At 43.0% G+C, this 13,639-nt stretch overlaps 1 protein-coding gene across 4 annotated transcripts in view; it reads left to right on the top strand.

Moving 5' to 3' along the window:
• KIAA1549 overlaps positions 1-13,639 on the top strand; it is a 150,428-nt gene that overhangs the window by 70,718 nt on the left and 66,071 nt on the right. For all 4 annotated transcript variants that reach the window (XR_002944748.3, XM_016958228.4, XM_016958227.4 and 1 more), the window contains exons 5-9: positions 1,627-1,757; positions 3,646-3,829; positions 5,668-5,727; positions 6,965-7,113; positions 11,662-11,839. Coding sequence is in view for 3 of the 4 variants with exons in the window: in XM_016958228.4 (XP_016813717.4) it covers positions 1,627-1,757; positions 3,646-3,829; positions 5,668-5,727; positions 6,965-7,113; positions 11,662-11,839 (702 nt within the window). In the remaining variant the exon portion in view is untranslated. The remainder of the gene's footprint in view (positions 1-1,626; positions 1,758-3,645; positions 3,830-5,667; positions 5,728-6,964; positions 7,114-11,661; positions 11,840-13,639) is intronic.

Below are 13,639 nucleotides of genomic sequence, written 5' to 3'. Positions count from 1 at the left end.
CCAGGGCAGCATGATGAAACCCTGTCTCTACAAAAAATAAAAAAAATTAGACCAAGTGCGATGGCTCATGCCTGTAATCTCAGCACTTTGAGAGGCTGAGGCGAGCAGATCACTTGAGCTCTGGAGTTTGAGATGAGCCTGGGCAACATGGCGAAACCTCATCTCTACTAAAAATACAAAAATTAGCCAGATATGGTGGCATACGCCTGTAATCCCAGTGACTTGGGTGGCTGGGGCAGGAGAATCACTTGAACCCAGGAGGTGGAGACTGCAGTGACACGAGATCGTGCCACTGCACTCCAGCTTGGACAACAGAGTGAGACCCTATCTCAAAAAAAAAAAAAAAAAAAGAATTTAAGAAACATTATGTTTTGTAGAGATGGGGTCTTTCTAAGTTGCCCAGACTGGTCTTGAACTCCTGGTCTCAAGCGATCCTCCTGTCTTGGCCTCCCAAAGTGCTGGGATTACGGGTGTGAGGTACCACACCCGACCTTATTATTTAACTTTTAAAAGTGTTTATAATTATGGGAAATTTCAAGCATATACAAAAGTACGTAGAATAGTTTAACAGACCACCGTGTACTCATATGTCTTCAACCATTTTTCCGTTCCTAGCCAGTCTTGTTATAGCCACACCCCCATCTACTATCTACTTCCCCTCCTCTTGTACTATTTTAAAGTAAATCTCCGGCATCGTATCATCTCGCCCAAACATATTTCAGCCTATATAGCCTCTAAAAGATAAAGACTTTAAACATGTATATGAAGTTAACAGTGATTTCTTTTCTTTTCTTTTTTTTGGAGCTGGAGTCTTGCTCTGTTGCTCAGGCTAGAGTGCAATGGCGCGATCTCTGCTCACTGCAACCTTTGCCTCCTGGGCTCAAGCAATTCTCTTGCCTGAGCCTCCTGAGTGGCTGGGATTACAAGCACCCACCACCATGCCTGGCTAATTTTTGTATTTTTAGTAGAGATGGGGTTTCACCATGTTGGCCAGGCTGGTTTCGAACTCCTGATCTCAAATGATCTGCCCGCCTCAGCCTCCCAAAGTGCTGGAATTACAGGCGTGAGCCACTGTACCTGGTTGTTAACAGTAATTTCTAAATATCATATTTAACTTTTCATTGTGGACATGTTCAAACATTTACAAAAGTAGAGAGAGTACTAAGTCTACATATACCCATGGTTAAGCTTAAAAAAAATTTATCAGCATCACCAATTTTGTTTCATCTATCCCCCATGAACGTTTTTGTGGACACTAGAGTGTTTTCGAGCGATGCCAGATATCATGTCATTTCACCCATAAATATTCAAGAATTCATCTACAATGAATTTATATATGTTTGAAATGTTTCCATCCATTGTGTCTTTTGATACTCAAATTCTTATCTTAGATATTTTTCATTTTAAAATGATACCAGTCACCGTCACATTGCATGTCTTCATTTACTGCAAAGTTACTTTTTACATTTCCGTGAGAAAATACGTAGAAATGGTACATCACAGAACTTAATCCCATACTATGGATGAATTAGTTGATTTAGATACGATGTTTCTCTCTCTTGATTCCTTAATACTTCAGAAGCACAAACACCTCATTTATGGGACTTTGATTGCTTTTCTTTTCAGTACTTCAGTTTGTGCCTCCGAGTGTGGATACTGGCTTCTGCAACTTCACCCAGCGCATCGAGAAAGGCCTAATGACAGCTCTCTTTGAAGTGAGAAAACACCACCAGGGAACGTATAACCTCACGGTGCAGGTGAGAATATCACTGAATGCAGAGCAGAAAGCTTTAGCCCTTGAAGGGGAAATTGTTCCACATTGTTTAAGATGTGCTTAACTGTTATTCCCTCCAGTGGCGGAAACCCAGTTTACGTGAGTCGGGATTGATCTATTCCTGTGGCATAGGGTTGGCATAGCGTGAACGGGCTGAGCATCTTTGAGGGTTGCAGAGTAGCTGATACCCAGGGAGCTCAGATATGGTGAGCTGAAGAAACATGACCATATTCAGGAAATTCAAGAATTACCTAGAAAGGAATGGTATCAACCTAAATATCCAATGGGGGAATGCCTACCCATACTGTTGTTTCCATATAGCTACTAAGAACGGGTGTTGTACGTATCATATGGAAACTGCTGATGTTTTTATGTTTCTTTGATTTTTTTCCCTCTACATTCTTTCCTCTCTCTTTCCAAAATGGATGTTAAAATAGATTTTGGTGCTCCTGGATCCACTTTCCATGTTTCTTATTTTTTCGTTATATTTTCCATCTCTTTATTCTCTGTTTTTACAGATTTGCTAAATGTTGTCCTCCAAGTCATGAATTTAGTCCTTAGCTGTGTCCATTATGTTATGCAATCCCTCTACTGAATTTTTAAGCTTTTTGTTCATTGTTCTTTGCTCCATTTTCATTGTAGGCTTTCCTGCGATGATGCAGTGTCACCTTAAAAGTCTCTGAGGACGTTAATTAGAATTGTTAAAATGCGTCTTCTGTTTCCTAAGTCATTCCTGTTTTCTCTGCAGTCCTTGCTCTGCGTGTTGATCTTGGTGCTTTGCTTTCGTGCTGTTAGTTTCTGTAAATCTGGAGACTGTTGGTTTGTTGTTAGGAATGAAGAACCAAGTTGTTCATTTTAGTAGCTGGCACAGCTTTCCCCTTGAGCTGTGGGGATCTCTTTCTACGTCAGCTCCATCTCCTGATGGGAAAATTCGTCGGAGCGCTGGGTCCGGGGCAGAATATGTCAGCGTGGGCTTCTCTCTGGGTGCAGTGTGTAGTCAGAGACAAGCAGACAGGGAACACCCTCCTTCCAGCATCTAGATAAAGAGGTTCTTCCTAGGGGACGGGGCACTTTAGTGTGTGTCTCAGGGCAGAGCTAGCTGCGTTTTCATTCATTTTCTTTCCTTCTTCGGTGTGCACAGGAGTTATCTTAGCCTCTGCCCACCTTCTTGGTTAGGGCCCAGACCCACCATAGTCCTCTTAGGCAGGAGTTTGTTTTGCCTCAGGAGGCAGTCTTGTTCTGGGTGAGGGCCTGGCTGCTGCTAGCACCTCTGTTGGCCTGGGTTTGGCAGTTAGGAAGGACGGAGGAGGAAGGCAATGCACTCAGCTCTTTGGCACAGCCTTGTAATTAATTATACTGATTACCACTGCGTAGCCTGCTCTTGGTCTCATTCCTGCTGATCTCTGCCACAGAGCCCCTCCTGGTCCTCTTGGAGAGCGTGGCCCTTGGCTCTGCTGCAGCCCATGCTTGTGTATGTTTTGGATTCTGGCTTTCTCTGTTCGGGTTTATATCAATCCAATCCCATCCTTTCTTCATCCCCCAGAGGTTTGACGGAATCTCTAGTTTTCTTCCATTCTCAGTGCTGTTGTGGATTTATTCCCCTTTGTTCAGCTATTGTTATTTCAGTGGCATTTGGGGTGGGAGGAGCTGTACATGTGCTCAGTTCATCACTTAATGTAAGAAACATTTTCCATAAACTGAGCAGTTAAACTCTTACAAAAGGGAACCAGGTTAGAAAGCCAGTTACGTTTCCTTTAAAAACTTTACCTCCTTTAAAAAAATCGGTGAGAGGACCTGTGAGAGAGAAATCATGGTTAAGCTTTCAGCAGAATGTTTGATTATAGAAGCTTATTCTGACTTCATTCTTTCAGATCTTGAATATCACCATCAGTTCCTCAAGGGTGACTCCTCGGCGGGGCCCGGTGAATATCATCTTTGCGGTTAAAAGCACACAGGGATTTTTGAATGGGTCGGAAGTGAGCGAGCTGCTCAGAAACTTGAGTGTGGTGGAGTTCAGTTTCTATCTGGGATACCCAGTGCTGCAGATCGCAGAGCGTGAGTACGGCCCTCTTGGACGTGCTGGGGAGGTGATGGCGGGCATTTTTGGTGGAAGACCTCTTCTTAAAATTTTTTTAGTTTTTTAAAAGACTTGATTTTTTAAAAATTATTTTTCCATAAGGCGTTGGGGTACAGGTGGTATTTGGTTGCACGAGTAAGTTATTTAGTGGTGATTTTTGAGATCCTGGTGCACCCATCACCCGAGCAGTATACACTGCTCCACATTTGTAGTCTTTTATCCCTCCCCCCGCCATTCTTCCCCCCAAGTCTCCGAAGTCCATTGTATCATTCTTATGCCTTTGTGTCCTCATAGCTTAGCTCCCACACATCAGTGAGAACATACGATGTTTGGTTTTCCATTCCTGAATTATTTCACTTAGAATAATAGTAAAAGACTTGATTTTTTTTAGTGAAGTTTTTGGATTCACAGCAGATATGATCGGAGAGTTCACAGATTTCCCATATACCTCCTGCTTCCGCACATTCATAACCTCCATTATCAGCATCCCCCAGCACAGTGGCCCATTTGTTACAGTGATCAACCTGCATTGGTTGATCCTGCATCATTGGTTGAACCTGCATCATCATCCATAGCCCATAGTTTACATTAAGGTTCACCCTGGGTGTCGTGCATTCTGTGGGTTTGAACAAACGTGTAATGACATGCAAATGGCGTGGATTCTCCATTTTAGTATCATACAGAGTATTTTCACCTGGACCACTTTTTTCAAATGAAATATCTGATTTGAGTGCCAGAATATAAATCTGATAAAACTGGATTCAGGCCAGATGGGTCTGCAGAGCCCTGCTCACCCACCGTGCCTGACTTTATTATTTGGAGAGTAAAGGGGTGCTATCAAAAAGTACACGAATTCTGGAAAAGGCATAATTTAGGGAGCACGAATCTGTGGTTGTCAGAGCTTAAGGGCCGCAGGAAAGTTTGACTACAAAAGGGTAGCAGAAGGCAGTGTTTTGGGGGTTGTGAAACTATTCTATATCTTCATCGTGGTGATGATTATGTGAATATATACACGTTTATCAAAACCCATAAACTGTATACTGAAAAGAGTGACATTTACTGTGTAAATTTTAAAATAAAAACGATAAGTGAAAACATGAAACCTTTCTTCCTGACTGAAGCAACTAGCTTCACAATGCAAATGGAGGCAGTGGGGGAAAGGGGAGACATTTATTTAAAAAAAAATTAGTAGGTTCCAGAGTTGAAATCAGGCCAAAAAATTCCAATTCTTTTTCAGAATGAAACAACCAAATGGCCTAATGATTCGTAGTGTATTTTAGTGTATTGTTAATTAAACTAAAAAGAATAACTTTACAGAAGTTATTCTATATGAAAGTAGATAGAGATAAAGCTGTTATTTACAAAGAGCCGCTTTCAGTTGTGCTCAGTGTGTGTATGGCTAAAATGAGGATGCCGGACGGCGGGGCACACTGGCTGGTCCTGGGCAGGTCAACGCATGTGGTCACTTTACCCTGAGACCTTGCTGGGAAAGCCAGGGCTCTGAGGGGCATGGTGTGAACATGCATTGCTGTGGAACAGTGACATTCAAAGGAGAACTTGCCGGTGACCTCTCTGTGAAGGAAGCAGTGTCCTGTGACATAGCTGGAGCGGCCCTTCTTTTCTTTTTATCTCTCTCTTTTTCCTTGAGACTAATGTGTTCAGAAATGGCTACTGTCCACGTCCTCACGCTAATCTGACATTTTGTTCTTTCACATTTAGAGCTAAATAGTAAAGACGATGTGTTGGGACTTTGTTGTAAACATGGCTTTGTTTTTACAGATATTTTTCTCCTTCCCTAATTCTTTCCCTTTTGTAGCCTTCCAGTATCCACAGCTCAACTTATCTCAGTTGCTGAAGTCCTCTTGGGTCAGAACAGGTATGTTTAACTTATGTAATATTTTGGGAACTGTAAGGAGAAGAAGTCTATGCAGGCGTATTGAGAATGATGCTGCCTTTCTTGTTTCCTAAATTTAGGGCAAAATGTACCTTACATTCTTGGCAAAGAATGAATGGAAAGGGATTCAAATTTGGCTGTGGGAATGTATCCCACTGAGTTATAGAACAAAAAGGACTGACTTTCTTTAAAATTCATACATCAAGTTCAGGGCAGAGTCTAACAGGAACTGACAATCTTCTGACCCAGAATAGGGTGAGGTTTAGAAGCAAGGATCTCTCTCTTGTTTTATTTTATTTTTCTAAAAGTGTTATTTGTTTAGTTTAATAAGGACAAGCAGGGTGGCTTGGCACCTGGGAAGCTTTTTTTTTTTTTTTTGTCTTAGGGGAGTGGGTCAGATATTTAGAGGTATGGCATTGCAGTTGAAGGCCTTTCTAACCTAGTGCACAAAAGTCTGAACAGTAGTTACGTACTCACCAGCTGTCCAATGTGCATGCAGCACAGGAACTGGCTGGGCACGAGGGAGCATGTGGGGTAGTGATAGTTGCCATTCACGGGGTTCCTGCACCTTGCAAGTTCTCCTTGCCGAACACACAGCATCCCACGTCAAGGTCCTATCGCTTTGCATGGTGCCATCCGCGGTCTTTTCCAGATAATTTCTATAGCAATTAAGTAACTTGCCCATGGTTGTATCTCAAAGAAAACTTAAACCAGTTCTGGTTGAAAAGCACATGCTCCTTCCTCCCAGACCACACTGGCAAGTGATTGTCTGTTGAGATCATCTTGTCTGAAGTAGATAACTAAAGACGGGCAGGCTTCCTTTTTTCAAGTTAGTTTGTGAGTCCAAGTCTCAAGGCAAGATAATGAACTCACACCAATTCCAGAAGTGTTGAGATAAGTGCAGACAAAATGTTTGATCTTGTGTAGGCGCCCTTCGCGCCAAAGCTCCTGCAGTGCTGAGTTCCTGGGACTTCTGGCCGCCAGTCTGGGTAACACTGAGAGCTTGGAGCTCTTGTGGGCTGCATTTCCTGGACTCTCCCCATTCATGATCACTTTTTCTCCTTTTGATGTTTTCTGTCTAGGAATTGGCATTTTATGGCAATCTTGCATTAATTTCAAATACATATGCGCGCACGCGCGCGCACACACACACACACACACACTGTTTTTTTACTGCTGACTTGTTTTGGGTGCCATGTATGTTTTCATTTAAATGTAGTTCTCCTGGGCGTCGTGGAGAAGCAACTCCAGAATGAAGTGTTTCAAGCCGAGATGGAACGCAAGCTGGCCCAGCTGCTCAGCGAGGTTTCCACCAGAAGGCGGATGTGGAGAAGGGCCACTGTAGCTGCAGGGAACAGTGTGGTGCAGGTACTCCACATCAAAGGAGGAGGGGAAGGAGAGAGAGGGAGAGAGACAGCGCTTGCGTGTGAGTGCACACTCCATCTAAAACCCTGTATTTTTATGCAAATGAGAAGTGCCATGAGAAATTTCTGATTTCCACTGATCGCTATATTGGGTAGCCACTGAATCTGGCAGCTTTTCAGTTCAACTGGAGTCTAGACAAATATTTACCAAGCCCATAGTAAGTAGTAGTATAACCACAGACCTTGCGGAGCAGAGCAGAATTGTCTTACTGGGTTGCCATATCATCACAGGACCTCATTTATCAAATAGTAGTTTTTAATTAACAAAAATGTAGCCTGTTTGATAGAATGGTCAGTGTTATTGATAGCATCATAGCTATAAATCATTCAACTGGAAGAGACCATAGGAGAGCAGATAGAGGGAGACGTGCTGCCCTCTGCTTGAGCGTTTCATCTTCTCGGCTTCCATGGTATTATGGAGTCATCACTTTGGTTAACATTTTCAATTTCATTTTAAAATTTATTTTCTGAGCAAAATCGCCTCTCTCTAGAAATTACATAGCCAATTAGAGAAATTTTGAAAAGCACATGTAAAAAATGTGTAAAGAATAAAGTGAACATCACCTAAAATTCAACCAACCAAAGAAGATCACTGTAAACATTTCAGCATATTTCCTTCCATTCTTTTTTCTCCATGAATTCTCTATTAACCTTTGGATGACACTGCATACATCCTTTTGTAGCCTCTCTTCACTTGAGCTTTTTTCTTTCTTTCTTTTTTCTTGAGACAGAGTCTCTCTCTGTCGCCCAGGCTGGAGTGCAGTGGCATGATCTCAGCTCACTACAATATCCGCCTCCTGGGTGCAAGCGACTCTTTTGCCTCAGCCTCCTGAGTAGGTGGTACTACAGGTACCTGCCACCAGAGACACCTGGTTGTCTCATATTATCCTAAATCTTCTTTACTTGATAAACTGGCAGACAGGTTACAAAAGACAGATTTGTTTGAATTGAAATGTGACCCATTTAAAAATGCCCATACTCACAGAAAGTTGGAGGTTGGGGCTGTCATTAATTTCCATCTCCATATGAATTATGTGGATTTTTTTCTTTACCAACTGCTGACTTGTTGAACTATGAAAATGGGATATTTAGAGCTATGACATTTCAGAAACAGGAAACCAGGGTAGAACTCTGAAGCAGGGGGTGTGGGCTGGCAGGCAGGGTAGGGAGGTGGGTGGGTTAGAGGCATTAGAGAAAAAGACGCAAATGACATTGGCTGTGGGGGTGGGGGCAGGAGCCGGGAAGTGTTGCCTAGAACTGCATCATCGTCCTCTAGCCCTTTTACCAGTGTGTCCCTCTCATCATTACTCTTTGTCCCCCTCCCAGAAATGTAGTACTTAGGTTTCTAAAATAGTTCCTTTGCCAGATGCAGTAAGTTACAGAGAAATTTAAAAACTAATCACAATTGAGAGTAATCATTAAACGAATAAGTATCAACAAAGAATAAAAATTAGAATGAATTATAAAAGCTTTGCCTTATTCAACAATCCCTGGCTTCATAGAGCCCAAGGTCTAGGTGTGAGTTAACTTCTGCACGTGAAATAGTTATAGGACACCATGAAAGTATATAATACAGTGCTAAATTTGACATGCAAGCTCCCTTAGTAGGCATGCAGGTTTGTAAAAGTGGCACATCCAGGCTAATGTGCCATCTGATAGATTGCTTATAAGCCATGCTCTGCTTCTCTTCCCATTAGAGTGACCAAACATGAAGATGTAGACAAGGATTTGTGTACAGTGTTACGTGGCTGTTCATCAAAACTTAACTTGTAAAAGTGAAAATGTTGAAACAACCTAGATGTCCAACAATTGGGGAATGGGTAAATAAAATTATAGTAAATCTTTATGTGTTGGAATTTTATGCAGTCATTTAAAAAAAAATTAGTGACTGGTATAGAAAAATGCTCAAGTGGGCTGGGGTGCAGTGGCTCACCCCTCTAATCCCAGCACTTTGGGAGGCCGAGCGGGTGGATCACTTGAGGGCAGGAGTTCAAGACCAGCCTGGCCAACATGGTGAAACCTCATCTCTACTAAAAACACAAAAATTATCTGGGCATGGTGGTGTGTGCCTGTAATCCCACCTCTTTAGGAGGCTGAGGCATGAGAATCACTTGAACCTGGGAGGTGGAGGTTTCAGTGAGCTAAGATCACGCCAATGCACTCCAGCCTCGGGGACAGAGTGAGACTCTGTCTCAAAAAAAACAAAAACAAAAACAAAAACAAAAAACTCAAGAGAGGCTACAAAAGTATGTATGCCGTGTAATCCAAATGTTAATACAGAATTCATGGAGAAAGAATAGAAGGAAAATGCTAAAATGTTTATAGTGATTTTCTTTGGTTGGTTGAATTTTAGGTGATTTTCATTTTATTCTTTATATATATTTTTTGCATGTGTTTTTCAACTTTAATTGGCTGTGTAATTTCTAGAGAGATGTGATTTTGCTCAGAAAATAAATTTTGAAATTGAAAATGTTAACCAAAGTGATGATGACTCCCATGGTTATAAGGGTTCCAGATAGGAATCTCATAGACGGTAGTCTAGAAAGGATACTAGGATTAGATTTTCTTGGCTTACTTTCTGCCTGGACATCTTAGTCCATTGATGTTGCCATGAAGGAATACTTGAGGCTGGGTTTGTAAAGAAAAGAGGTTTATTTGGCTCATGGTTCTTCAGGCTGTACAAAAAGCATGGTGCTGGTGTCATGGCAAGGGCCGCAGGCTGCTTCCCCTCTTGCTGGAAGGCGAAGGGAAGCCAGTGTAGAAATCACGTGGCAAGAGAGGAAGCGAGAGAGAGGGAAGGGAGGTGCCAGGCCCTTTCTAACACCAGCTCTCTCAGGAACTAGTAGAGCAAGAACTCATTACCTCGAGGACAGCACCAAGCCATTCATGAGGGATCTGCTCCATGACTCAGATACCTCCCATTAGGCCCCCCTACCACCATCGGGGATCACATTTCAACCGGAGAGTTGGAGGGGGTCCAACATCCAAACTGTAGCACTAGACAGACTTGTAGAATCTTTAATCAAGGTGGGTATCACTGGATTTTGGGGACTGTGATTTCTAGAAGAAGAAACTATACTTTTTAAATTTATTAGAACTTTTAAAATGGAATAAGTAGGTACATGGGTAGAGAGACAGATGGATATAATCTACTTCCTTTTCAGTAGCCCTTGCATAGCATTCCATTCTAAAAGCTAATAAAAAATTAATCACCACTGTACCGTTGTCAGGGAGGGAGTAGGTGGTTGGGGAACAGAAGTGGTCAGGAGACTGGCTTTGAAACGGCAACCAGAGGGCAGGACAATGAGTCCTTCTCAGGACGAAGCATAAAGAACAGATTGTTGAGGGAAGAGGGTTTGGACGTGTGTTGTTAAGGATCTTTAGACACGATCTGGAAGAAGGAGTTCACAGTGAAATCATGAAATTGCTGATCTGCCAGAAGTTTCCCGTGGTGAAGGAGGGGTCCAGCAGCTGTGTCCAGAGCACAGGGCGGTGTTACAAACCCATACGTGTGGACAGAGAAGTAGCAGCTGCATGTTGCCAATGGCAAATGTAGAGACCAGCAATTTAAATGGCACATGTAAAATAAGGAGCTCGGAGCCCTCGCTGATCCTTTTCTCAGGACAGAAGCTCAGAGTTTTGCCGGAGTCTAAAGGGGTAATAACATTGTTGCATATTATTAGAGAAATAGAGTGAAATGAAAAGGTACGATATGTCAAGTGTGCTAGATTTTGAAATAAGGGCATAAAAAACTGCCTTTTAACACCAGAGAGAGAGAAGTTTTGGGATGAATCAAAGTATTATTTGACCCACAAGATTATGAATTTATGAGGTTTATTGTCCATAGACCTGTGGTGGGTGGGGGTGATTTTGTCCTCCAGGGTGGATCTGGCAGTGTCTGGGGATGTTTTTGGTTGTAACTTGGGTGGTGCAGGATGGGGGTACCTGGTGGGTAGAGGGCAGGGATACTACTAACCATCTACAGTGCACCCCATGTCAAGGGATTGTCAGTAGAGCTGAGGTTGAGAAGCCCTGCCCTAGAAGAATGAGGAGGAAATACCAATAGGCTGAAGAAAGGATTGGGTAGAACCATTAATAGTTTCAGAGAACCAGGGATGTACCTAATCCTACAGTTAATGTTGGGAGGATGATGCTCTCTTATGACGTGGTCAGCACATCAGAGATTGTGGGGATGATTTTAGACCACCTGGACTCGCCAGCCCTGGTTCTGTGCAGCCTCACTGCCCCTTTGCCCCAGAAAAGATGTAGAGCGAGATGAAGCAACCTGTTACTCCACACAAAGGAACTCCCCACTGTCCCTCTTCCCATCAACAGAGAGCACCATGGTGATTCTGGGCCCCTGAATGGCTTACGGAGCTTATTATGAGGATTGGAATAAATCCTGAGTGACACAGTCAGGATTCAGCAACCTGAGAGAGGGCATCTAGAAACATGAGCTTCTGCAATGTGAATGGTTTCTGCTGTCTTTCAGGTGGTAAATGTGTCGAGGCTGGAGGGAGATGACAATCCTGTACAGCTCATCTACTTTGTGGAGGATCAAGATGGAGAAAGACTCAGTGCAGTCAAGTCTTCGGACCTGATTAACAAGATGGACCTCCAGAGAGCAGCCATCATCTTGGGTTACCGAATTCAAGGTGCCATTGCCCAGCGTAAGTGCCTGAGGTGTTGTCGTCTGTGCTGTGCTGTGCTGGGCTCCAAAGCCAGGCTCATTCTGACAGTGAGCTCTGAATGTAAAGCATTCCGATGTGTGTATAACCCTGATGGTGAAGTGCCAGTTGTTAAAATTCATTCACCAAGACCTTCTTTATTTGGATTTCAATTGCTTGTAGGTTTAGCCTCCACTGCTGTTTTTTCTACCTAGCACTTTGTAGGTGGGATGTTATAATGATTTATAGTACATCAACTTTAATATCTGTCCCTCATTCCTGTACTACTTCTTTTTTTATAAATTTTGTCTGAGGCAAAATAATGTGTTTGCTCTGTATTTATTCCAAAATCTTCTGTGTCATATTTTGAACATTGGCGGGGACAGTGAGTCATGCAGGAAGCTGGGAGGTGCACCCTGAATTTATTGGCTTCCTTCAGAGTCTTTTAACACAAAGAAGTCCTTGATCCTTCCCCTTTTCAGTCCTGTTTCTCTCCCACCTATCCTCACGTCACTCCACAGTGTAGACAGAGGTATTTTGAAGTTTCTTTATTATTGTTGGAAGGTTTCACTCCTGCCTGCCTGGCCCTGGCTGCTGTCAGTAGTTTCCTTTCCACCTCACAGATTTGTTTGCTTTTTTTTTTTTTTTTTTTTTGAGATGGAGTCTCACTCTGTCACCAGGCTGGAGTGCAGTGGCGTGATCTCGGCTCACTGCAACCTCTGCCTCCTGGGTTCAAGTGATTCTCCTGCCTCAGCCTCCCAAGTAGCTGGGACTACAGGAGCGCACCACCATGCCCAGCTAATTTTTGTATTATTAGTGGAGACAGGGTTTCACCATGTTGGCCCGGATGGTCTCGATCTCTTGACCTTGTGCTCTGCCCGCCTTGGCCTCCCAAAGTGCTGGGATTACTGCAAGTGTGAGCCACTGCGCCCGGACCCACCTCACAGATTTTGAGTATTTAAAATTGAAGAAAAAGGAGGCACATGGAAGAGTGTATTTTTCTAAATAGTCCTTTACGGTGTGAATCAGATTCCTCTTTTTTTTTTTTTTTTGAGAAAGCGTCTTGCTCTGTCACCCGGGCTGGAGTGCAGTGGCTTGATCATAGCTCACTGCAGCCTCAAACTCCTGGGCTCAGGTGATCCTCCTGCCTCAGCCTCCTGAGTAGCTAGGACCACAGTCACCACCACTACACCCAGCGATTTTTTTCTTATTATCTGTAGAGACAGGGTCTTGCCATGTTGCCTAGGCTGGTCTTGAACCCCTGGCTCAAGCGATCCTCCCACCTTGACCTCCCAAGGTGTTGGAATCCCAACCATGAGCCACCACGCCTCTTTTAATGTCAGTGTTTTTCCTTTGTGATCCTGCAAGCAGTCTTGGTAAGAGAATGGTGAAACTTGCTCCCAGCAATAAAAGGAGAGGTAAATGTTTAGAGGGAATTCAGCATCAGAGAATACAGAAAAATCTTTATGGAGAACATGTAGGAGATAAAGACAATTTTAAAAAAATGATAGCTTTTAAATTATCCTTGATAGTAGAAGGTTTTTATGAAATCTGTACTTGTCCCTGGAGACCAACCAAGATGAGAGCTGATGGGCATAATTTCTCTATTTTATGGAAGATGATGGGAGGGTTTAAGCAAATAACCATTGGCAGTTTGTGTTTGTGTATGTGAGATATGATCACATATTGATGTGTTCTCCTCCAAAGCAGTGAGCAAAAAATAGCAAAAGCACTTCGTTACAGTTCTTCATATATGCGATTCCTGATTGTAGGAGACGTGCCCTACTCCAGCCAAGCACTTGA

This window comes from Pan troglodytes, chromosome 6 (genome assembly GCF_028858775.2).
Source record: "Pan troglodytes isolate AG18354 chromosome 6, NHGRI_mPanTro3-v2.0_pri, whole genome shotgun sequence".
NCBI classification, from domain to species: domain Eukaryota; kingdom Metazoa; phylum Chordata; class Mammalia; order Primates; family Hominidae; genus Pan; species Pan troglodytes.
This window is presented reverse-complemented; position numbering and strand designations above follow the sequence as displayed.